The 27,358-nt window shown below is 40.1% G+C and overlaps 1 protein-coding gene across 1 annotated transcript in view; it reads left to right on the forward strand.

Annotated features, from left to right (window-relative positions):
- Positions 1–27,358, forward strand: part of WWC2 (WW and C2 domain containing 2) — a 272,174-nt gene that overhangs the window by 237,261 nt on the left and 7,555 nt on the right. The window contains exons 16-22 of the mRNA XM_040333887.1: positions 385–543; positions 3,912–4,030; positions 7,505–7,697; positions 9,805–9,969; positions 14,322–14,414; positions 18,340–18,579; positions 22,451–22,581. Of these exons, the coding sequence (XP_040189821.1) occupies positions 385–543; positions 3,912–4,030; positions 7,505–7,697; positions 9,805–9,969; positions 14,322–14,414; positions 18,340–18,579; positions 22,451–22,581 (1,100 nt within the window). The remainder of the gene's footprint in view (positions 1–384; positions 544–3,911; positions 4,031–7,504; positions 7,698–9,804; positions 9,970–14,321; positions 14,415–18,339; positions 18,580–22,450; positions 22,582–27,358) is intronic.

Raw genomic sequence — 27,358 nt, forward strand, 5'->3', positions numbered from 1 at the left:
AGCTGCATCTGTGTAATAGGGATTGTTAGGGAGACTAGAGCTTTGTGGAAAGGTGCGTGTTCTGCTATAGGCGATCAAGTACCACCTTGTACAGCTGTTACAAAGCAGTGCTTCATGTTATTTTCTACAGGTTCTCTGCTTCCATCACAGAATCAGTCTTTTAAGGCAGACTGTGTTTTTCTACTGATTGGATTAAATCTTTGGGCAAATTAACTAAAAAGAGAAATTGTTATTTTTGACTTGTGCAAACTCTAGACCCAGTGGAAAACTGGGTCTAGAGTTTGCACAAAAAAATCTCAATTTGAAATGATTAAATACCTTTTTACCAAAAGACTGGAAAGAGAAAGCAATAAAATAAACATACTATATTTTTCCTCATTACAGGCTGGTATCCAGATCAGTTTAGCAGACTTGTCTTTAACAAATGAAGCATATACAAGATGGCACACTTTGATGCCCTGCCGACACATATCTCATCAAAAGGTTCTCCCTGAAAAGTCAGTATTAGAGGCCAGAGAGACACAGGCTGCTGCAGTGAATATGGTAAGATTTGACTACTGACATACATTTACACTACAAATATTTCTTCAGCCAAGTGTGCACCACATTGTACCAGGTCTTGTTTTTGTTAACCAGGAATGCCTATGTGCCTCTCTGTTTTACTTTCACGTCATTTCTGGGGCCTGATTTCCTTAACCATAATTAGGCCTTGCCTATCTGGCTGCACCCATGTCTAATAAAAGTGGCCTCAAGACAACCTCACTTTTAAGGATTCACAACACGCTTTCTGTATTTACCTTCCCCTGATGTGGTTCCAAGGCCCGTCATATAGAAGAAGGCAAGACACTGCCTTCCTACATCTTACAGTACAGCATTTGTGAATGAGGATAAAATCACTGGGCCTAAGTTGCATGAGGAGGAAGAGTAGTGCAAAGCCCTATGAAAGTTTCTTTTAACAGTTTTAGAAAGTCAAAAGAAGTGTTTGGGGGCTCTGGGAGCAGATTGGGGTACTCTCTGTGACCCACGGTTTGTTTAGTGTGCTGCTCAGGCTTGATCACTATGGGGAGTAGGGTGGCTGATGCTGCAATTACTGCAGGAGTGCTAGCAAGGGATGGAACTAATCCAAGCTCCTGTAGTCACAAGAAGAAGAGAGGAAAGATCGCTGGTGCCACACATAGCCGGAGTTCTATGGTGGTATGAGAGACAACCTCAGCCTGGGCTTCCACTAGGCCACGCCCACAATATGTTAAACTTCACCCTGGATCTTGTGGAGCAGAGTGAAACATGTTGGAGGCATGGCCTGGGGGGGGGGGGAGCCCAGGCTGAGGTTGTCTCTCTCATACCACCATACGACTCTATAAGAGAAAGAAAGTTACCGCTCCAGGTGGATTGTGTTAGGATGATCAGTGTAGTCTCAGGAGATCAAGGGTGCTGACAATGCACAAGGCAACAAATGGAAAAAGAAAATATGGACAGCCGCACTCCAAAAAACCTCATGAGCTATGATTAAGCACTAATTTATAGTGTGAAACGCGTCAGCTGTTTTACTCCCGTGTAGTGTGCTGTGACTTGTAGTGCATTTTTCCTTTTTTAAATAAAGACAACCATCAAGGTTTTTTGGAGTGCGGCTGTCCATATTTTCTTTTTCCATTCATAAGACTCTATGGATGTGCAGCACCAGGGATTATTCCTCTCTTCTTCTAGCAAATTGCGGTAGCAAGGGAAAGGGTGACAGATTTGCTTTTTTGACTCCATACACAAGGGGATTGTTATTTTGATTTGATTCAGTTTCAGAGGTGAGCTCTGCCATTGGAAATTGCACATCACCTAACCAGCTCCTGCAATTACACCACATTCTATTCCATTCAAGCCACAACCCCCCCCCCCAGCCCCCACTTGATTCAAGAAACTGTACACGATATGAATGTCGGCACAGATGTTTAATCTACAGCACTGCTCTTGCTCTTAAACTCTCGGCACTATACAGTGGGGAAAATAATTATTTGGTCCCCTAAAAAATTTGTAAATTTGCCCACTTACAAAGAAATGAAGGGTCATATTCAGTATTTTTCTTCCTGCAAAGACGGCAAGTCCCCCTCCTCATGTAGGCACATATACAGTCATGCCAATGAACATTCAATTGAGAGAAGGATTGGGAGAAAGTGCTGTGGTCGGTTGAGCGAAATTTAGTTTTTTGGTATTAACTCGACTCGCTGTGTGGAGGAAGAAAAATGCTGACTTTGACTCTAATGCCGAGTACATACGATCATTTTTCGGGGTGTAAAAAATTACGTTTTTTTTATGTCATTAAAAACGATCGTGTGTGGGCTTCAGAGCATTTTTCGGGTTCTGAAAAACGGGCAAAAAAAATTCGAACGTGCTCTATTTTTTAACAACGTTTTTAACGTTGTCGTTTTTCGGGTTGTAAAAAATGGTCGTGTGTGGGCTTTAACGACATGAAAAATCCGCGCATGCTCAGAAGCAAGTTATGAGACGGGAGCGCTCGTTCTGGTAAAACTACCGTTTGTAATGGAGTAAGCACATTCATTACGCTGTAACAGACAGAAAAGCACGAATCGTCTTTTACTAAAACAAAATCAGCTAAAGCAGCCCAAAGGGTGACATCATCCGAATGGGACTTCCCCTTTATAGTGCCGTCGTACGTGTTGTACGTCACCACGCTTTGCTAGAGCATTTTTTTTTCACGACCGTGTGTAGGCAAGGCCGGTTTAATGATCGGGTTGAAAAAAACATTGTTTTTTCTAGACCCTTAAAAATGAAAAATTATCGCCTGTGCGCGGCATTAGGACACCATCTTTACAGTCCAGGACGGAGGTGGAAACATGATGCTTTGGGACTGTCTCTCTGCTAAAGGTACAGGCCTACTTTGCTGCATTGAGGGACCAATGGAGGGGACCATGTGTTGTAAAATCTTGAGTGAGAACCTTCTTCCCTGAAGCATGACAATAACCCAAAACATACCACCAAGGCAACAAAGGAGTGTCTCAAGAAGAAGCACATTAAGGTTATGGAGTGGCCTAGGCAGTCTCCAGACATTATTCCTATAGAAAATGTATGGAGGGAGCTGAAACTTCGAGTTGCCAAGAGACAGCCGAAAAACCTTAAGGATTTATAGAAGACGCATCTGTGCTACCCACAGAAGTTCGTTGATTCCTCATTATTTTACCCCCCCCCCACTATTCATTTTATTATCTTTCTGTATTTGTGTCTTATATTTTTGTATTGAAATGATCAAACCTAATAAAAATTTACAATTATAAAAGAAAGTATTTAGAGAAGATCTGTTAACTATTTTTTTGATTTACTAACCTAATCTAAAAAAAAAATGTTTGACTGGAGTTTAAGTAATGACTAGTTCTGCAACAGAAAGAGATGGGGATAGAACATCTGATAAAAATACATTATAATAACATTCTACTTTATGAAAATAGCTAAAAATTGGGGTGCGATGGTCAACTATTTTATTGTAATTAGAATAATTATTCCTTTTTCTTTCTGATCTGTCACAAATGACTGGTTCTTTATAATCCCAGTAATATGTAAATCTTTTTTCCTTACTTTGCATGAAATGAGCTTTTTTCAAGGATCAGAAATCACTTTGTTTTTAACTTTTCAGCCTCCCAGAAGAGAACAAGTGACTCCTGTCTCCTTACATCTGCCTTTGAAGAAGGAGTGTAAAAGTATAGCCTGACATCTGAAAAGTAGCTGGTTTTATTTTCAGGGGTTGTATACTGTTTCATTTCTGCTACAATGGCTGATACAAGATGACAGAAGTCAAACAGAACTTCAATTAAAGATTAGTGAGCTGTAGTTAAAATAGCTCCATCTCCCTGTCTGATTTCCCTTTCTTGATCAGCTGCTGACAGGCTTTATCTCCCGTTTTATTGCAGGATGCTGTGTCAGCATTGCTTGTGAGGACATCTGCGGAGCTGGAAGCAGTGAAGCGCGAATTAGCCCAGGTAGAAGCAGATGAAGAGGATCAGGAGCAGACATGTTTGGGAGAGGAATGGTAAGTCATCAATGTTCAGGCACATTTCATAGGCCATCTGTAAAACAGCATATGCTGTTTGAATTTTTTCGTTCCTTCCCAGAACACTGAAAGTTTACAACTTGCACAGTGGTTGAAGTGCCTGAAGTACAATAAAGGGGAATTCGTACTGATATTGTATACCGTTTTCATTATTTATTGTGGTCAGTACTAAAAATAACGTTGGTCAAATACAGAATACTGCCAAACAATATGTTTTGTTTTTTTAATGTGTTGTCAGTGGGTGGAGCTCTAAACATGTTTTCCAGGCTATTCAGGTATCCTTTGTTGACAAAATCATAATGTTTACGGAGCCTAAAGTGTACTTCTACCTTTGCAGCCAAATTTGGAAAACCCTTCAATACGTTGATGTGTTCCCATTAACACTGCATACCATCAATAAATAAATAAATTATTCTTGCCTTTCTAGTTGGCATCTTGAATTATTTAGAATAACTTGCTGACCAGTACACTATAGGGACAGATTGGTTTAAAAGTGCATCATCGTGAAATCTCCTGCACAAGCCTTAAGATATTTAACCCTTTATTAGGACAGAAAGAGTTCACATTTAGTTTACAACTGATCGTGAAGATCTGCCAACGCAAAGTAGACAAATGTAATTATAATGGCAAACAATTTCCCAGCCTGCTCCTTAATATAACAGTTTTGCCATGTAATTGTGAACAGGGAGCAAATATAAAGTAAATGTTGCTGAAAAAGTGGAAATACACTTTAATAATTCTACCTGAAGTTTACACACACCCTCTTCCCCTCTTCTGAGTTCCCAATACAAAGTCTCAATTAGAGACATGGGGAGTTATTTACGAAAGGCAAATCTACTTTGCACTGAAAGTGCAATCGCTGTAAATTTGAGGGGAAGATCTGAAATGAGGAGAAGCTCTGCTGAATTTATCATCCAATCATGTGCAAGCTAAAATGCTGTTTTTTATTTTCCTTGCATGTCTCCCTCGGATCTACAGCGACTGCACTTTCAAGTGCACTTGTAGTGCAAAGTGGATTTGCCTTAAGTAAATAACCCCCATGGTGTCACTAAAGGCTTCTTCTCTGCTCCCTCTTTGAAAAAGCCATATTGCTCTGGTAATCTTGTACAGTGGATGTGTCCTATTTGTGTGTGTGTAATAAATATAAATATATATATACACACAGGGGTTGACAAAATAGTTAGGAGCCAGAAACACACCCCGTCCCGCCAAGCTTGCACGCAGAAGCGAACGCATACGTGAGTAGCGCCCGCATATGAAAGCGGTGTTCAAACCACACATGTGAGGTACTACCACAATTGGTAGAGCGGGAGAAATCATTCTAGCCCCACACCTCCGATGTAACTCAAAACATGCAACCTGTAGAATTTTTGAAACTTCGCCTATGGAGATTTTAAAGGGTAAAAAAATTTCGCCATTCTATGAGCGGACGCAAATTTGAAGCGTGACATGTTGGGTATCAATTTACTCGGCGTCACATTGCCTTTCACAGTATATAAAAAAAATTGGGCTTACTTTACTATTGTCTTATTTTTTTGATTAAAAAAATTGTATTCTTTACCAAAAAAAGTGCACTTGTAAGACCGCTGCACAAATACGGTGTGACAGAAAGTGTTGCAACGACCGCCATTTTATTCTCTAGGGTGCTAAAATAAAAAATATATATAATGTTTGGGGGTTCTAATTAGAGGGAAGGAGATGGCAGTGAAAACACAGGGGAAGCTCCATTAGCATTGCTGGTTGTCTTGTCATGCCAACGGCCACCATAAGATGGCACCAGATCACAGAAGGAAGCTTAGGCCGCAAAGCCGCGGCCTCAATTACCGCCCGACGCGATCGCGGGTCTATAGCTAAAAACATATAACCAGTAAAAATATTTAAAGCGTCGCCTTTGGGGATTTTTCAGTAGCGAAGTTTGACGCCATTCCACAAGCGTGTGCAATTTTGAAGGGTGACATGTTGGGTATCTATTTACTCTGCGTAACTTCATCTTTCACATTATGCAAAAACATTGGGCTAACTTTACCGGGTTTTTTTTTCAAGCACAAAACATTTTTTTTTCTGTAAAAAAACGTGTTAGAAAAATTGCTGCGCAAATACAGTACGAGATAAACAGTTGCAACGACCACCATTGTATTCTCTGAGGTCTTTGCAAAAAAAAAAAATATATATATAATATATATATATATATATATATATATATATATATATATATATATATATATATATATATATATAATATATATAATGTTTTGGGGTTCTATGTAATTTTTTAGCAAATAAATGATTTTTATTTGCAGGAGAGAAATGTCAGAATTGGTCTGGGTGCTCCAGAAAGCCTGAAGGTGCTCCCTGCATGTTGGGCCTCTGTATGTGGCCACGCTGTGTAAAAATCTCACACATGTGGTATCGCCATACTCAGGGGGAATAGCAGAATGTGTTTTGGGGTGTAATTTGTGGTATGCATATGCTGTGTGTGAGAAATAACCTGCTAATATGACAATTTTGTGGAAAAAATATGAAAGAAAAAAAATCTTTATTTTGCAAAGAATTGTGGGAAAAAATTACAACTTCAAAAAACTCACAATGCCTTGGAATCTCTTCTTTCCAAAAAGGGTCATTTGGGGTGTATTTGTACTTTTCTGGCATGTTGGGGTCTCAAGAAATTAGATAGGCCGTCAGTACTTCAGATGTGATCAATTTTCAGATATTGGCACCATAGCTTGTGGACTCTATAACTTTTACAAAGACCAAATAATATACACCAATTTTTCCTTTTTTTTACCAAAGATATGTAGCAGTATAAATTTTGGCCAACATTTATGAAGAAAAAATACTAATTTGCTACATTTTATAACAGAAACAAAGACAAATTCATTTTTTTTACAGAATGTTCAGTCTTTTTTCTCTTAAAGCGCAAAAAATAAAAAACCCAATGGTGATTTAAATACCACCAAAAGAAAGCTCTATTTGTGTGAAAAAAAGGACGGAAATTTCATATGGGTACAGTGTTGTATGACAGTTATTGTCATTCAAAATGTGAGAGCACCTAAAGCTGAAAATTGGTCTGGTTATTAAGAGGGTTTAAGTGCCCAGTTGTCAAGTGGTTAATACCAATTCAAGGCACTGTGCTTAGGCAACGCCTCCATTTCAGAGGCAGGTTTAACTCCAGAACATGGTTTATGATATACATTTCTAGAAGCAGTGATGATGAACAAAGTTCAGTAAGAAATGGGAATGACTCAGAAATGATCTAGTAGTTTATCTGATACCAGCAATCTGATTAGTGGCGATGTGTTGCTAAACTTTACATATGGAGTACAAGCTCATTTTCTTTTACAGTTAGTTGGCTTGCTGAATAAATGCAGTTAATTTTCTGATTATTCATTTAGTAATTAATCGTAGAAATTTAAAGATGAAAGATGTTGCCTTATTCTATAATCTTGACCTTAGGTTGGAACTACAGGGAGAAGAGGCATTTGATGCTATTGATGAACCTGGGGCCACAGAACACATGAATGAGTATTACTCTCCCCCATTGCAATCATCTACTGACCCAGAAGAGCCCCAAGCAGAATCTTATGATGGAACAAACAGCTGGGATTCTACCTCTACTCCACTTCCTGCTGCTGAACTGCCAACACTGGTAAATGGCATCATAGTCCGCATATATATGTCTGCACCTGCTTACTTTGGTGAATGTAAATCCCCCAAATTAGGTGGGAACTGTAAAATATGATACCCAACACACATATTCCTATATAAGCCAATGCATTTTACTTTAATACTATTTGTAGGTGAAAGCCACTCCAACTCCAGTGCAAAAAGTGATGATACTGGTTTGTTCAATAGAGATGACTGATTTTCTTATTTTTCCATCCTTGGTTTCTCATAAGAGTCCCCCTTTTTGCTGCATAAAAAAAGCAGGGCAACTCCATAACAAGATCTTGCATATAAAGCTGTATTAAGTAAATGAACAGGGTATATAGCTATGGGGCATAAAGATTAACAGGTCAATGAATGAGAGGTATAGAGGTTGGATATTAGTTATTATACACCTTCAAGCAATGTTTTCAAAAATGATCAAGCACCTCATGTGCCTTTTAACTATTTTACACAAGACTGCCTTTTGGTTGATTTATTGTTCTTTATTCTCTTGTATATTCTCAAATGAAACTTCTTTGGCTGTATTTCTATTGTTCACTATAGCTAATGTATGCATTTCACATTGTGCACTAAATATCCTAGAGCAATACAAAGGTACTGATAAATGTCTGTTGTGAAATAAAGGTGCACTTAAAGCGGAGTTCCTCCCAAAAGTGGAACTACTGCTTAATCCACTACTCGCCCCCTTACATGCCACATTTGGCATGCAATTTTCTTGGGTGGGGGAGTGGGGGCTTCAGGAGGAGTGGGACTTCCTGTCCCACTTCCTCCTTCTGTCCAGGGATCACTAAGGCGATACGCCATATCGCCTTTTAGCGGCCCCTCCCTGTAGGCAATCACCTGGGACACGTGACAGGTCCCAGGCGATCGCCTGTCCAATCAGGGAGCGCTGAGCTGTTCACGCATGCACAGTGAGTGCCCGGCTGTGAAGCCGAAAGCTGTCACGGCCAGGTGCCCACAGTTGCAGTGGAGGCGCCGGTGGTGAAGGGGGGGACCGGAACGAAGCTCCCAGCGGCACGTCGCTGGACCGTGGAACAGGTAAGTGTATGTTTATTAAAAGCCAGCAGCTACACTTTTTGTAGCTGCTGACTTTTAATAAACATAAAAAAAGGCTGGAAGTCCCCTTTAAGCGATTAAAGGAACATTTTATGTGATGTTGGTTCTTGGGCTGGAGATGTTTGGTGCTTTTTGTGACTGAAAGCTGGTAACAATGGTTGTGTGGACAGCGTAACAGAACCAATTCCCTATTTACTAAGTGATTCTGCACACCAGTCCTACCTTTTCCTAATTATGTACATGTATTACCAATATCTTCTGGAACTCTGTATACTTATTTTTCTAAGCAGCCTATATTTATAAAAAGGATTCTAAAGGATGGAATTTTTTTTTTCTTAAATAACAAACATATTATATTGTACTTGACTGCAATGATTTTGCGTGGAGTAGCCCTGATTCTCTTTCTGATTCCCTTGGATTCTCCCCCCGCTGTCAAGTGCCCCCAATAGCTAGCCTCTTGGTATGGGGACACTAGATCAGATCATGGCTTAGCACTGCCCCCTGCTCTCTCCTCATTGGCTCACTGGCTGTGAATGACAGCAGCAGGAGACAATGACTCCCACTGCTTTGTGAGCCAATGAGGACAGAGAGACCCAGAAGAGCTGCTGCTCTTATGCACATCGCTGAATCGAGATGGGGCTCAGGTAAGTACAGTAAAAGGGGGCAGGTGCACCCAGAAGGTTTTTTACCTTAAAGGAGAAGTACAGTCAAAGCTTGTGTTTTTTTTTTTTTTTTTTTTTTTACTTTCCTATTTTTATTGAAGTTGTGTATCATAGACAGAAGATAATTAAAGTACAACTATTCAAGAGGAAAACAATGATATCAAAATGAGAATAATGTAGCATAGGCATAAGGAAAACCATACACAATGGATAACAATGTCCAAAAGATGGTTTCCATAGGACCGAGTGTCTTAGCAAGTAATTTTTGAGTTAGGAATACATACTTGAATAGATTTTATTTTTTAAAACCAGAGTTTAGTTTCACTTTAAATATGTCTGTTACCTTTCCTGTTTGTTTCTGAACTTAAGGTCGACAAAGAGACAAATACGGAAGAAACCATTCATGAAAATATTTCAGTGCGACCAAAGGACAGAAGTAGTCTTGGCGGAAGACAGCGACCATTTGTTAGAAACAGTATGATCGTACGGTCACAGACATTCTCCCCAGGAGAGAAGAATCAGTATATTTGTAGGGTAAGTGGTCTTATTATATGGTCGTTCACCTACAAAGAAAGATGCTTCTTTGCCTATTTAAAACCTAGGAAAAAGTGTGTTTGCCACAGTCAAAACAGAAAAGAGGCAGCTCCCCTTATATTCTGACATTCTGTATAAATGTATGAATAGTATCGGGGGGCAATGCTAAATCTCATGATATGGACTGTGTCCAGCCAAATTTAAAGAAGTGCATATAACGCTAATATATAATGGAATACAAATTATATGCCTACATGATTAAACGAATAATAATTATCATAATAAGTTATTATACAAGATATGTGTACTCATAGATGCATATACAGATAACGAAATAAGGTGCTAAATTATCTGTAAAAAAACAAACAATCTCTGTGACCCTAAAACAACTGATATAAATAAATGTGCAAACCAATAAAGATATGTATAAAAAGAGAGTCCAACATAAAGTATTCCAAGTCCCAAGTGCACACTTGCATAAGAGTCAAAAAAGGACATTCCACAGACTCTGTGAAGATATTATTCCAAAAAGTGAACCGATGACATAACAGCCTTTCTTAGTGCGGTGAAATTCACATACCAAAGTGAATCCAACACATACCAGAACATCATGACTTTCTGGTACAAAGAAGTCATAACAAGCATAGGAAATTTTTCAGCCAACTAAGCTCTTCCCAGGCCCCACGTGTTCCTCCTGTATGACCCCATCTCAAAGCAGTAATATACATGTAAACATAGGGAAAGAAATTCAATAGTGTAAATCCAACAACATAATTTATTTAAAAGAAAATGGTTAAAAACAACTTACCTGATAAAAGGTACAGTTGTGTGTATATCTGTGAACAAAGGAAACCCTTTTCTTTGTATACAGATAAGCAAGATCACTGGATTAGTGGTGTCTTCTTCAGTGATTTTCAGTTTGCTGGGGGCATCATTCAGGTATGGTATATACATAACGGGAGATTTACTAAAACTGGTGCACACAGAATAGGGTGAAGCTGTACATCAAAACCAATCAGCTTCCATATTTTATTGTCAAAGGTTAATTGAACAAGCTGAAATTGGAAGCTGATTGGTTACCATCTACAGCTGCACCAAATTCTGTGTGCACACAGTAACTAATGAGCTTCTAGGTTATATTGTCAAAGGTTAATTGAACAAACTGTAGTTAAAGCTGATTGGTTATTATGCACAGCAGCACCAGATTTTGTGTGAACCAGTTTTAGTAAATCTCCCCCACAGTTACATTCATCCAAACTGGACCAGTGTAAATGGGTATAAAATATTTAAAACTGTAACCCTTCTTTAATGAGACAAAAAAGGGCCAATTCTGTAAATATCAGGATTTGTTACATTAATAAAATACTAAATGGGTAAAAAGAACATTTGTGCATTTAATTTACCATGTTCTGTGCTCATGGAACTTGACCTCTTTCGAAATGACCATCAGATAACTGGACAATAGAATTATATCTTGTTCATTTACACTTGGCACGTTTTGTAGATCACTAGAGGTCACAGTGCATCCTGTATATTCTATATCATTTTCATGGTTAAATCTGGCATCTCCATTATTTATGCTTCCGATATCAAATATCACCAGATAATCTCAGGCCATCTTGGCCTTTCATCCAGTCCTACGCAGAGACATCGTTCAGAAATCCTCATTTGCTCTTTTCTTGTGTAAGCTGACCCTAGTGTCTTTAAGTCTTGCATTAAAAGTTGAATTCTTGCCAAAAACGACATTATCTCTACCTGAATGAAGCCACACCCTTTGCTTGAAATACAGTGGCAATATTAACCCTGTAGGGTGATTTTTTTTTTCCTTCTCACCTGGAAGTGAATTTTAGATGGGCAGATAATAAATCCTGTGTGCAATTTTTGGTGTTTTCTGTATGCAATTGCTGGTGTATCACTGCTATAGACCACAAATCATTCATGCCACAATTCCAAATACACACTTGTGGAATTGCTTAATGTGTATCTAGAGTGTGATGAAATGTGGGACTAGACTATACAGTGTATTTGCTACAAGCAAAGGGGTAACTTGGGGCGAGCAAAAGGGGCAGCTGTTCAGAGCGTAGAGAAGATTGGGGGGGGAGCAGGAGGGTGAAAAGCGGTACTTTAAAACGTATTTACTAAATTTGCAATTGTATCGTTTAAAACAGAATATCAAAAGTTTGGGACTATAAAGTGATACAGAGTTCTCGCTCATGGCTTAAGATCCTGCAGAACCCAAACTTACATTTCTCCTCCACCTCAGGCACCAAATTACACACTGAGGCAGGCATTGCAGCTACATTCAGGTCCCACTATGACAATCTGTACAATTTAAACTCACCTATGGAGGGTATCCAGCTGGACCATAGTTTGACTGACTGATTTAAAAGCCTACCTGTGATCCATTAATATGCCTTCCTTGACTATGGATAAACAAGTATCCCCTGCACAGCCAATTTCAGCTGGGGAGCTTTTACGACCAGTCTCCTGAACAGCCTCACTGCCTCTTATTAGAAGACCTTTTTGCCTCATTTGTTCCCTTATTTCCTTGAGGCATTTATTGTAATACTAGATGGTTACCCTAAACTGTCTGACTCATCGTGGGACCAGATATCAGTTATTCTTAAACCTGACAAGGACCCCTCTCAATGTGCCAGCTATCGGCCACTATCTTTACTAAACTGTGACATACATTTTTTTTCCAAAATGATAGCAAATAGATTCAGCCCGATTTTTTTTTTTTTTTTTGTAACGCATAGCTGAAGACCATAGGTTAAACCAGACAAAGTTTCATCCCTGCAAGGGAGGCGTGGGGCAACACCATTCATAGAATTCATATAATCAAGGCTAGAATCTCATCCATTCCCATGCTTTTGCTGTCTACTGACACAGAAAAAGCCTTTTATGGGATTGATTGGACTTTCATGCATTGTACACTTCCCCATATTGGAGTACCTGAACCCATACTTACCTGAATTACCTTTCCTTCCAACGCTCCTAAAAGAACTCCACGTTATCCAAATTTAAGGTAAACCTAAAGACGTTTGAAGCTTTGACCGTTTTATTAGAGGAAAACACCATGAGAAACCTCCAGCCTAGTTTCTGATTTTGTTGGGCGTCACAATCCATCAAATACCGAGCATGCATATCTCCACCGAACCTTACCTAATATTTAAACGACTTCCTACCATCTGACACATTGAGGAAGGACCTAGAATCCTGGATTAATGTGTTTTCATGATTCAGGAGGTGAAATGTCTTCCAAATGAACGTAATGCCATGGCTACTCATATTCCAAACATTACCGATCCACGTTCCATGTGCTTTTTCTCCAAGCCATAGGATCAGAATCCATAAAGTTTGTTTGGGGAGGTAGGGCACCCCACGTAGGCCAGGATGTTCTGACTAGGCTAAAGATGAGGAATTACCAGACCCAGCATATTACATTGTAGTCCACATGGACAGAACGACTGACTGGTGCAGACACCGTGATTACAATTTATAGGTCCAGTTTGAATAGGATTGCTCCCCTGTTCCATTTTCGGGATTTCCATAGACAGAAAAACAATTAACCAGATCTCTGAACGGTTCTTCTCATTAATTAATGTCAGGAGTTTTCCTTCTCCTTTGACACCCATCATTGGCCATCCAGATTTCCTCCCAGGCCAGACTGACCCAATATTCCATTCCTAGATTGAACAAGGGGTAGTTGGAGCCACGGTCCACACTTTCTGCAGTCTCCGCAGCTTATAGTGTCCTGACACTAGGCACTTATTAACTTTTGCACTTTCTGCATTCTCTCCCAAAGCCCCACAGGGGACTTGACACATTTTGAGGAAATCTGTCAAGAAGATGGAGCCATGAGGCATTCCTTGTCCTCTTCATACCAAATAGTAATGAATGCAATCTCAGGAGGTGACCCTAGGTTCCTCACCACCTGGAAAATGACTTGCAGTGTTCCTTTACCGAGAATTAAAGGACATAATCCTTGTTTTTTGTTTTTCTACAATAAGCATCAGGAAATCTCCTACAAGGTCATTGCCAGATGGTATAGGAACCCAGCTGACCTTCGCCAAATTCTTTCCACAGCAAAAACCTAATTGTTGGCATTGTGGTACCTATCGTGGCTCCCTTCATGTTTTTTGGGCCTGCCTTTTGCGCTTACCTTTTTGGAACCCGGTTACTATAATCATAAAGTAAACCACAGGATTCTCCCTGTCCGATGTCCCCACTGTCTTCCTTCACTATCTCATGCTCTTGTCCTGATAGATAGAAGAAATCCTTGCCAATTCAGAAATTAGATGCAACATTTTTATCATCTTCTTTATATATTATTGACATATTTTTTTCAGTTGAATCGAAGTGACAGTGACAGCTCAACTCTTGCAAAGAAGTCCCCTTTTGTTAGGAATGCAACAGAACGACGCAGTCTGCGAGTAAAGAGGGTATGTATCAGGTTATTTTATAAGCACTAAACGTATACAAATATGTGGCTGTATGAAATAATTGTTCCTAGAATATCTGCTGATGTAATCTTTCATGATTAATTGTACATTGCAAACATAATAAATGTAACCTAAATACAATGTGACAGTTTAATGACACCCCAAGGCTTATCTTAAGACAGTGTGTATCATTTGTAAGAGTGTGCAAAATTAATTAACCACTTAAGCCCTGGACCATATTGCTGGTCAAAGACCAGAGCACTTTTTGCGATTCGGCACTGCGTCGCTTTAACTGACAATTGCGAGGTCCTGTCGATGTAGCTCCCAAACAAAATTGGCCTCTTTTTTTTTCCCCACAAATATACCTTTCTTTTGGTGGTATTTGATCACCTCTGCAGTTTTTAGTTTTTGCGCTATAAACAAAAATAGAGTGACAATCTTGAAAAAAATGAATATTTTTACCATAATAAATATCCCCCAAAAATATATAAAAAAAAAAAAAATTTCCTCAGTTTAGGCCGATACATATTTTTCGTAAAAAAAAATCGCAATAAGCGTTTATTGATTGGTTTGCTCAAAAGTTATAGCGTCTACAAAATAGGGGGTAGTTTTATGGCATTTTTATTAATATTTTATTTTTACTAGTAATGGCGGTGATCAGCGATTTTTTTCGGTACTGTGACATTATGGCGGACACTTGGGACACTTCTGACAAATTTTTGGGCCCATTGGTATTTTTATAGCGATCAGTGCTATAAAAATGCATTGATTACTATAAAAATGCCACTGGCAGGGAAGGGGTTAACACTAGGGGGTAGCGAAGGGGTTAAGTATGTTCCCTGGGTGTGTTCTAACTGTAGGGGGGTGGACTCACTAGGGGAAATGACTGATCGCTGTTCATACATTGTATGAACAGACGGTCAGGCATTTCTCCCCTGACAGGACTGGGAGCTGTGTGTTTACACACACAGCTCCCGGTTCTCGCTCTGTAACGAGAGATCGCCCCAATTGGCCAACTCCACCCATTCCCCCCTCAGCCACTCTTGTTCTAAGGGGTGTGGCCGGAGGGTCCCCCCACTAGAAGGAAACAAATGTGAACATGTCTCAAGGTCCAGTCCCATCCACTATGTGAGCATCAATATGACAGACATGTAAATGAATATACAAAAACATAAAAGCCCACACGTGCACCCTCCCAAACAGCCAAATCCAGAGACAGAAGGCAGACCAGTGAGCGAGGTTGATGCACAACCAGCATCCCCTTACTGGGCAGCAGCGGCTCCTCTTCCAACTCAGTGGATCGATGGCCAAAGATGCGCTATCACAAGCCCCTCTTTCTCCGTAGGCGTGCAATGAAACGCATGCCATCGTTAGACCAGGAAGTGGATGCGTTGCAGCCCTCACTACTAGATGGGCCGGGACGTCACTTCCGCTAATGCGCATACGCACAACACGCAGCGCATATTCTTGCCGCAAAACCGGAAAGTGCGGGTGTATATGCGTTCCACCCGCTAATTCCGGTTCGCCTGGGGAGCCCACCCCTGCACAACATGTACATATAGGCGCACGGCGGCTATGCCTTTCCTTCCCCCCGATTACCACCCAAGAGATTGAATACATGGTGGTTGGAGGGATATAGCTGTAAATATGCAGCCTACTGGTATTTTCTGCATTCACTAGCTATCCCTATGGTGCCAAATCAATACTGGCACATAAGTTCCTAAAAGGCATTGCTTCCCCTAATGGTCAAAAAGGGGAATGTTTAACAAACTGTCTGAAGCCCAAATACACAATAATCACTGTATAACCTCTCCACACATGCTCACATGCACAGATCCTCAAAATACACGCGGTGAGTAGGCTGTACACATACACTATAAAAATACACATATATAATTCAACTAGATTGATAAATTACATAGCAGACTATAATGGAATAGATTAGATTTGATGGCCCCATTTTTATCAATCTACTAAGCCTAGACAGAATTAGTCTAGTGTGCCATACAGTAAGAATAAATTAATACAAATATAGATTTAAATTTAGATATAAAATCCATTATATATTGATAAAATGTATATGTGTGTGTGTGTGTATGTGTATATATATATATATATATATATATATATATATATATATATATATATATATATACACATATACATTTTATCAATATATAATGGATTTTATATCTAAATTTAAATCTATATTTGTATTAATTTATTCTTACTGTATGGCATTCTTATTCTTACTGTATGGCATTTAAATCTATATTTGTATTAATTTATTCTTACTGTATATAGGTGTGTGTGTGTGTGTGTGTGTGTGTGTGTAAAAAAGACACGCATATCTATCTATATACATGCATGCACATATACATGCGTGCACATATACACGACACATATAGCCATAAAATATATATAAAAATAAATGTAATAATAAAATACACGTATCAATCCATATATAATCAGTGCATTAATATCATCTCTGACCCACCGCGTGCCAGACCCGCATACCTTGTCCAATATGTCCGAGACATCGCGGGTCTGCAGGGAGACTACTGACCACCTACATATAGCCAATGAGGCACAATTAAGTAATTAAAATGTTACAAAAATCCCTCCTTCCATATTAATCTAAACATAAATTAAAAATCTTAATATTAAAACATGAAAGAGTCCCCCTTGGATGAGGGATATTCTCCAAGGGAGGACCCCATTGGGATAACTGGTAGGCGACGCATTGTACCCAGTATGACGGGGTAACAGCCACCAGCCCCAATGTGGGAGGACTCCCCCCTACAATAGAGTATGACCATGACCCAAAAGGCATGACGTACTCGTGCAAGGTAAAGGAGAGAGCCAGGAACAGTGGTTAGACTCCATTTCCATATGCTCCCTGCTACTCATGCTGGGTTTACACTATGTTATGCAACTCTATATCCTTGTTCAAATCTTGTGGGACCATGGTACCCAAAGTAAAGATCCAGAAGGCCTCTCGCTTACAGAGGATTTGGTACTTCTTACCACTATCCAAAGTACTTGAAATGGCCTCTATGCCAAACACTTTGAGACCGTCTACTTTGCTGTCGTGGGCTTCCTTAAAGTGTCTAGGCACTGAACATTTATCCTTTTCTTTTAGGATGCTACTCCAGTGCAGGTTCATTCTGGTCCTCATTGCTCGTGATGTTTGACCTATGTACAAGAGACCACATGGGCAGAGGATGCCATAAATAACGTAGGAAGTGCCACAATTGATAAATTGTTTTATCTTGTGGCTTCTTCCGTCTACTCCGGTTACAGCTTTTTTCCTGTGGCTCATGTGCACGCAGTTTCCACAGTTGCTCACTCCACATCTGTAGATACCCTTTTGGTCAAAAATTGTGGTCCAGGTGTTTTTTTTTTGTGTGCTATTGTTTTTTTGTGTGCCAAGTGTAAACTCACCTCATTTATGCAGATGGAGAAATCTGTGGTGGGTTTTTTTTTTTGTTCAGCAGCAGGTTCATTGAAAAACAAGGTAACTCCTGACACTTGGTAATTGAAGGGATATCATGTTTGAGAAAAGCTAATCATTATAGTGAGGATTTTCTCATAATTAGATTAAAGAGCAGAGGATGATGTATAACCTGTTCACTTTTTGTTGTGCTGGAAATTTTTATTGAATGGTATTGCCAAGTTTATGTTCAATAGTATTTGGATTTCACTTTAACGCTGTTCTTTTATGCCATTTGTGCAATGTATAAAAGCAGAATATACAGAATATGACTCCATACATTTTTACCTATGGGGAACATGGTGCAATTATTATTAGTTAGATTTTATAACAGTCTTGCTCAGTGAGTCTTTACAAATATAGCAAAGTTCATAGAAAGAAAAATGATTTTCATTATTTCCTTTAATGGTGCATTTGTTTGCCTATTATTAGCCTGTATGTCCAACAATGACACGAAGAGCAATGCATGAATGTCGTGAAAGGACCTCTCTAGACTTGGAGCTGGATCTGCAAGCATCGAGGACTAGACAGAGCCGACTTAATGATGAGCTGCAGTCCCTAAGAGACTTAAAGCAAAGATTAGAGGAGATGAAAGCCAATAGGGAGACTGAACTACCACCATATGTCCTGGAGGACGAACGCTTCCAGAAGTTGCTGAAACAAGCAGAAAAGGTAATACCTTGCTATGAACTGTATTATAGGAATTATCATTTAGAAAACTTCCTTTTGTTTCAGGCAGGATCTGTTGCTGTAAAGCAACCAATCACATTCTGTTTTTTTTTGTTTTTTTTGCTGCGCTAGACATACTGCATTTATCACAGTGCACCAGGCTGAATCTTACTGCAATGTCAGGCAGCGTGCCTTTTGTACAATTGAAATAAAGCTTGTACAAAAAAAAAGTAATGTGCAGTGCGCTGAATCGTGCGCCACACTGCCCCCTAACTGCCCCCTAGCCAGCCACCAATGCAGAGTGGCCGGAGTATTGAATCACTCCAGCTGTTTTGCAATCATGTGTGAATTCACCCTTAAAGTGGTTCTAAACCCTTACATATAGCCAGTGAAGTAATTGGCCTCAGGTGATACACAGAGATTAAACAAATCCTCCTATGTAAGTTGTTTATCTGCGGTTTTCTCGTCTCTTTTTTTTTTTTATATTGCTTTTTATTTATTTTACTTTGCCCAGCAATTGACAAGGTAGATATCAAACAACAGAAGAAAGAAGAAACAGTTTACAGACGGTGTAAAACCACAAAGTATACTTTCTTACTCCTAATTCCCCTTAGTCTAACCCCACTTACCCCCACCCCCCCTCCCTACCTAATTCTTAATAAATATGTGTTCATTTTGGTTGCCTAGGAGAGTAAAAAGATAATCCGCTCAAGGTGATATAGTATGCTCTTAGTTGTGAGAAGTTAGAGAGATTCCGTACTCTAAAAAGGAAGAGGAATCAGCAAGTGAAACAGAGATATCCAAGATTTGCTGGAAGGGCGGAACCTTAAAGGCCCATGGCACCACCAGTTCTCTACGGAGGAAAGCCCAAGGTTCACAAATTTTCCATGGTTATCCTGTCTAGTAAGACACACTCTTTTGCTGCAAATTGTCGCGTTAATAGTTGCTACCCAGTTTTCTACTGACGGAGGGGAATGTGCCTGCCATTTCTGGGCAATTAGCTTGCGTTCCTGGAATAGGCATCTCAATACAGCTACCAGATTTCCTGGTGTAACTCTGTTCTCCTCTATACCCCCTAACAGGCAGGCTGCAGCAACTGGTTCGAGAGAGAACCTGAAGATTTTATTAACCGTTTCTATAATCTCCACCCAGTACCTGAATAATTTCGGGCACTTCCAGACCATGTGTATAAAGTCCCCTGTTGCATTACACCTGGGACATTCATCGTTTTGTCTCCATCCAAATGTAAAAATTTTTTAGGGGTATAGTATACTCTATGTAGTAAGAACAGATGGGACAATCTCTGCGAAGGAGCAATTGAAAACAGCGCACCTCGTTCTAGAGTCTTGTCCCACTGTTCAGCAGTTACTGTCCCCACATCTCTTTCCCACCCTTCTCTACTCTTGGACGGTCCTGTTCTGCTTATTGCTCTAGTCCCCAAGATAGTATACATCTCTGAGATTAGACCTTTAGATGTTTTCGCCAAGATTATTTTGAGGAGGGCGGGTATCTGGGTCCATGTAACTGATTGTGATCTGAATTGTGCCTGGATGGCATGCCGAACCTGGAGGTATTTGTAGAACGTCTTATTTGGGATATTATATTCCCTACTTAGGTCTAAATACGTTTTCATAATGGTCCCCTCATACAAGTGGATAAGACTAGTTATGCCCCGTCTCTCCCATTCCCAAAATTTCTCGATGCCCATTACTTCCCCTAAGTTTTTATTGTCCAATAGGGGAGACAATTCTGTTACCCCTACGTACCCCATCAGTGCCTTCGTTGTCTGCCATATTTTACTCACTAAATTTACAGTCGGGCATACATAGAAAAAGGAGTCTGCCTCTACAGCTTCCACCAAAAACTTGTTTGGTGACCCTGTTAACATCAAACAACTATTAGCGTTGTCTCTCCTTAGGGTTCCACAACCCGCTAATTGTTGCAATTGAGATGCCAAGAAATACAATCTGGGGTGTGGAACCGCCATGCCCCCCTCTTTAATGGGAAGTTGCATAGTCTGTAGACTTATCCTAGATTGTCCGCCCCTCCATATTAGTTTTCTGAATAACGACTCTATTCTCCTGAACCACATTTGCCCTAGCCACACCGGGGAGTTATGAAGCAGATATAATATCTGTGGTTGCCAAATCATTTTTATTAAATTGCAGCGTCCTGCTGCGGACAGAGGGAGGCGTTTCCAAATATCGCATTTATGTTTTAGTTTTCGTAATAAAGAGACTAAATTGTTGTTTACATATTGACTTGTGTCCTTGGTGACCCAGATCCCCAAATATTTTAATTTGGTGACAACTTTTAATTGAGAGACTCCTAGTAGTGTCTGAGCATCAAGTGGGTCAGGAGGTAACAAAGCCGACTTTTCCCAATTGATGGCCAGACCTGAAAACTGACCAAATTCCCCAACCATTTGCATTACTGCATCTAGTGAGGCTTCTACATCTCCTAGAAAGAACAGGACATCGTCCACAAACAGTGCTATCCTCTCCTCCCCTGACCGTCTTCTAAACCCCCGTATGTCAGTCCGTGATCTAGACATTATTGCCAAAGGCTCCATAGCAAGGGCGAACAAGAGGGGGGAGAGGGGACAGCCCTGTCTCGTTCCTCTCTCCAAGTGAAAACTTTCTGAAAGCTCATTGTTTATTTTAATTTTTACTCGTGGTTCACTATATAGTAGTTTAACCCAGCTAATAAAAAGAGGGCCAAAACCAAAGCTCTCTAACGCTTTCCATAGGTATGACCATTCTAGGCTGTAGAATGCCTTTGCGGCATCGAGAGACAACACCGCTCTAGGGCCCTCGTTATCTGTTGGAATCTGGAGGTTTAGGAAAACCCTTCTAATGTTAATACTTGTTGACCTACTTGGTATAAAACCCAACTGGTCGGGGTGAATAAGATGGTTAATACATCGATTTAAGCGGGTAGCAAGTACTTTAGCTAAGATCTTCACATCGGTGCATAGTAGAGCAATTGGGCGGTAGGAAGAGGGGTCCAATTGGTCTTTTCCCTCCTTGTGTATTACAAGGATTGTCGCTTCATTCATCAAAGCAGGTAATCTCCCCCCCAGCTAGTGCTTCCTCCAGTGTCTTCAATAGTTCTGGAAGTAAAACTTCACCATAACGTTTGTATATTTCTATTGGAAGCCCATCAGGGCCTGGTGACTTCTGGCAGGGCATTCCAGCCACTGCCTGCTGTACCTCCTATAATGTAACTGGTGCTTCCAAGTCCTGTTTATCCTTTGCTGATAAGGTCGGGTCTTCTTGTCTCTACATCTGTTCAAAGTGCTGAATTTATTAGCTTGTCTGAGCTGTCTGATGAAATGGGGTGGAGAGCTAAAGTTACACTCTGCAGAGCTCAGTGAAGAGAGCCCCTTTACGCAGGAACAGGAATTTACAAATTCCCTCTGAGTTCCACTCAGCTCAGGCAAAAAGCAGTTGGCAAGTGTAATAGTCTTAAAAGGTGTATTTTCTGTGGGGTGTGTGGGGGTAGGTTTAGCTCAAAGTCAGTAATGTTTCCTATAAAAGTAAACCCTTGTCAGGATTGGAAGCATTAGTGTGTCAGTAATGCTGTATCTAGCCAGTTGAACTACAACATATATGGAAAAGGATTTGAGAATAGAAGATGCCAGATTGAGTATTATAAGTATTTGTGGGGTTAAAAAAGATTGTTCAAACCCTATGGAAAGCAAATGTGCGTGCCCTATTACACAATGTTATGTTTCTTGCTCTTTTTGACCTGCCTATAAAATACTTACTTTCCAATACAATACCCCCCCCCCCCCCCCCAAATGAAGTTATGTAATGCATCCTAGCAAATGGTTCCTCAGAAGTAAATGACAGATTGTGGTTTTATTTGTCTGAAGGCTGAACAATCAAAGGAGGAACAAAAGCAAGGGCTTAGCGCTGAAAAATTAATGAGAAAAGCCTCCAAGGATGTGTGCAGACTGCGGGAGCAGAGCCAGAAAGTGCCTCTACAAGTACAATCTTTCAGGTGAGAGTCAGAAACGTCACACAGCATTGCAGCACTGCCATATAAAAGTGAGATACTCTTCTTCCCACCTGTGTCTAGAGGATCAAACACTTTACCAGTCAATTAGGCCAGATGTCCCACGAGAAAAGGAAGTGGTAAGATATTTGTCCATCTACAGATTCCTGAGCTACCAGGACCTTCTCTTAAAGCTTGGCGGGGGAAAGCAGCACACTTGGATACTCATTCTCTTTTCTCTACATAAAAGGGAAAAATCATAGCCAGTTTTCTCTGAGATTTCCCAGGCGTAACAACAAGATGAACGGTTGGAAGCCCTTATTAGGCCCCTTTCACACGGGCGGATAGAATTCAGCCTTTAGCTGCGGATAGATAAAGTCATCTACCGCACCTAAACTCAGACATTGCTTTCCTATGGCCCCATTCACACGCTGCATTTAACGACAGTTTTGATACATGGGGTTTTGTGTGGTTAGAAATGTGTCCAGGACCGAATCGCAGCTATGTGTACATAACCACAGGCAATCGCAGTGTACTATTTCACCTGCGCATAGCAGCAGCAACAAGGAAGGAAAAAAAATCAGTAAGCACATCAGAAATGGCAAGAATGTTCCACCGCAGCTAAACACAGCCGCATGTAAACGTGCGTAATTGCAATGAACAATATAACGCAAGAGCCCTACAGATCAGTGTTTCTTAACCTTGTCTTATAGTAAAGACATCTGGTCTCGAGGCACCCCATTCAGAGATAAAAAAAAAAAACGGAACTAATATTTTTACATAATGCAGCAACATCCACACACATAGGGCACCCAACGTTGGAGGTAATCAGATAGATATTCCCTGGATCAACTTTACCTATAAATGTTAGTATTCAGTTATATTATGTACACCTAGGAAATATTGCAGGCCTTTTTTAAAGCAATCTACTGAGCTGGCCAGAACCACCTTTGGAGGCTTGCGCATGTGTGCGTGTTTATGAGGTCAGGTATTTAGGAAAGAAGCAGCTGTCAATTTTAACCCCCAGGAGGTCATGCCCAGACTGAGTAAGCGAAATAAAAGGCCATATAATAACAAGAGAATATAAATATGTCATGTGTAATCCTGCACTTTTTAGCTTAGTTAACCAGTTATGACTGGTTTTCTTTAATGTCCTGAGAACTCTGAAACCATGTATGCAAACACCATCTTGGGGAAAGAAAGTAATGGACCGCCATGTGTCCTCCATTTTATTACTGGTCATTTAGACAACCCAGAATGTCAAAAGAACCATAGTTGGTTGCCCGGAGTTAGGAGGATAGGTCATGGCTTCAGCATATTCAAATACACACACACACACACACATGTATATAAACACTGCACCGTGGGGTGCCTAGTAAAACATAGATTAAGCTACACATATTGCATATATAAGCAAACAAAATAGTAAACTGCGCCAATAGTAATGTAACGTCCACATCAGTCCTTAGAATGAAATAAAAAATGGGATGTATGAACATATGTATAATGTCCCAAACGTACACCAGTGTTAAGCAGCTAATTGAATAGCGACTCAAAAAAATCTATCGGCTGTACAGTGGTCCATAAATCAGATTCTGTTGAATGACACCGCAATGATTACCACAAATAAAGTGCCCACCACCGTGATCAAATGGCCGCTTACCAGAAGGCAAGCACAAAAGCGCATTCGGCTATAACCCAACCACGGCCATATTACATATCACCCCGCACACTGTAATGAAAGCAATAATTCTATGGCCATTATTCACAGTTAACTCTAAGCTGAAGACCTGTAAGAGCTTTTTCTCATCTATGGAAAAATTTGGGTACCATACGTTTACTTTGCAAAGATTTTTAAATGTAATGCACAAAAGGATACAATAAAATGAGAGACGTAGAACGATTACAGCATTTAACATGAAGACTTGATACCAAGCCCAAACAGTTACATAACTATACTCGGTCTTCTTCAACCAAGGACAAGGTCAAAAAGTACACAAATTCAAAACCGTGGAGCCACATAATGTGGATCGCACATATACTTTTAAGGCTTGACATGTTGGCTATCACTTTACTTGGCACAACCTCATTCTTTTATATTTTATTATACAGTATATTCCTAAATTATATTGGGTAATATATTGCATTTTTGTGCGTTAAAATTCACATTAGTCTATTTTATACCAAAAATGTGCACTTTATAAACCATTGCACTAATATTGTGTTACATAAAAAATTGAAACTACCACCGTCTTTCACTGTGGGGTCTATGCCAGTGGCGGCACCACCCCCCTCCCTATACATGTGTCCAGGCCCCTTATCTACATTCAGGGCGCCAGACTATGGATTCCAATGAAGCACGTGATTAGAGCCAGAGGCTTCCAAAATGGGTGGGCTCACATCCTGTTGTGTGACGATAGCGAATGAATATTCGCTATTTTCACATTAAATCTCCTCCCTGCCAATCAGGAAGCTGGTCATGAGCCCTGTTTGGCGATTGGCCAAAATGTCAGGCGATCCTAATTTGACGCCTTGGAGGAGGAGAGAGACACCACACAATGAAAACCACCGTGCTGGAGATGACACAAAAGCCGCTGCCTGCAGCCGGCCACCTAGATTGGGTCCGCCGTGCTGGAGGAGAGGACACCGGAGCCACAGCCCGCCACCCACCATCTAGATGATGTAAATGCTGGACGGACCAGCAGACCACGAAGAGAGTGCGGGGGGGGGGGATAGTGTTTGCTTAAACTTGTAAAGATTGACCTGCATGTTGTGCCTACAGTTTTTAGTGCCATGGCTAATCTCTTGCCTTATGTCCATGCATAAATTGACCTAGCTTGTCCCTATTCACTAAAGGGCCAGCCAACTTCTTGTTCCAGGTCATACAGCATCAAATCCGCACCTTGCCATTTTCTTTGTGTGGTAATGTGATGAAAGACTGCATGGTGATTTTTTCATGGTAAATGTTCTGCCTGCTTGTATTTGTTTAAGATCTAATTACTATTTTAGCTTTCACCTAAATAACACTAAACTGGAAGACCCGGGCGTTGTGGGCTATGTAATTTCTGTTAGGTTCTCAGACTACAGCAGAGGTCATGCATTAACCTATACAATGCCATGTTGCATGCCTCATGTTTGAAGACAAATAGTAGCGATTAACACTGGAATGTGAAGATTTAATACAGACTGTGCTTATAGAGCAACAAATGACACCATGAAACTACACGATCAATGCACATCTTATGAAGGTGAAAAATTACTTATATTTTCTCTGTCATATCCATTTATTTCCACAGCAGAAAAAGAGAACACCTTAATTGTTCAGTCATTGTGGCTGGTTTCCGTAGTCTACTATTGTAGTTCCTGTTCTATAAATAAAACTCAGTAGCCTCCTATTGTAGTTACTGTTTAACAATAAAAAAACTTCTCAGGTTTCTATCAGTGTTCATATGACAGTCTGGACAGTATGCCTTTTGAACAAAATTAGAAAAAAATTGGGGGTGGACCACTTCCATTACACTAATTTTCCATTCCTTTTGTCATAAATATTGTCACAAATAGTTTCCAAGAGTCCAACATGCCATCACGTATTCTTTGTTCCTATTCAAACCCAGAAGATTATTTTCTCTGGGCTTTCATCAGTATATAATGTTAACTACCATTCTCTGTGCTGTGCTACATTTTTTGTAAACATGGAATACATCCAGAGATGTAAACCACAGTTTATAGATGACTGGATAGTTTCGTCACTGAGTGATTATAATATTTTTTTTTACTTTAAATGTGTTCTAATAATATATCAAAATCTTGTTATTGTTTTTTTACAATCAGTAGTTAAAGCGGTAGAAACCTCCCTCAAAAAAAAATTGGGCCCACTACAGCGTTCTGCCATAATGCACCACATACTAGCACATTATGAGAGACTTACCTGGACATGGAGCCCTCCAGTGCAGCACTGTCATGGCTCCCCAACACTTCCATTTTCACTCAGTCTTCCTTGGGGGTTTGTGGGCTCCAACTGTATGAATGGCCAGAGCCGTGATGATGTCACTCCTCGGCACAGAGCTCTGAAGGAGCAGCATGGGTATGCTATCCCTTCAAAGCAAATGAGCCGGTGATGTCACTGGCTGCATCCCGTGGGATATACACTTTACCTACAGGTAAACCTTAATATAGGCTTACCTGTAGGTATACGTTAAAAAGTGCACTTTACTATTAAAGCACATTGAATATCTCGCTACAAAGTATCTTTAAATATCCAATCATATAACTACCCTGGGTACTGCAGCTCTTTACCAAAAAACAGTTAATGACTCAACCTGTTCTGGATGCAGTCGAACAAAAATAACCCCAAGGCCCTGTTTACATCTCACAATTTAGGATCGCGGGCAGAGTTCTTGCACTTTAACCATTAAATCATTTTTTTTTTCTAGAAAATTACTTAGAACCCCCAAACATTATATATGTTTTTTTTAGCAGAGACCCTAGTGGATCAGATGGCGGTCATTGCAATGTTTTATGTCGCATGATATTTCTGCAGCGATTTATTTTTTTTGACCACGTTTTTTCGGAGAAAAAATGTTTCATGAAAAAAAAAAAGAACCCCTTAAAGTTAGCCCAATTTCTATAATGTTAAATATGATATTGCACAGGGTAAATAGATACCTAACCTGTCACGCTTGAAAATTGTGCACACTCGTGGAATGGCACCAAACTTTGGTACTTGAAAATCTCCATAGGTGACACATTCATTGTTTTTTACAGGTTACCTGTTCAGAGTTAC

Source organism: Rana temporaria, chromosome 1, assembly GCF_905171775.1.
Source record: "Rana temporaria chromosome 1, aRanTem1.1, whole genome shotgun sequence".
Taxonomy (NCBI): domain Eukaryota; kingdom Metazoa; phylum Chordata; class Amphibia; order Anura; family Ranidae; genus Rana; species Rana temporaria.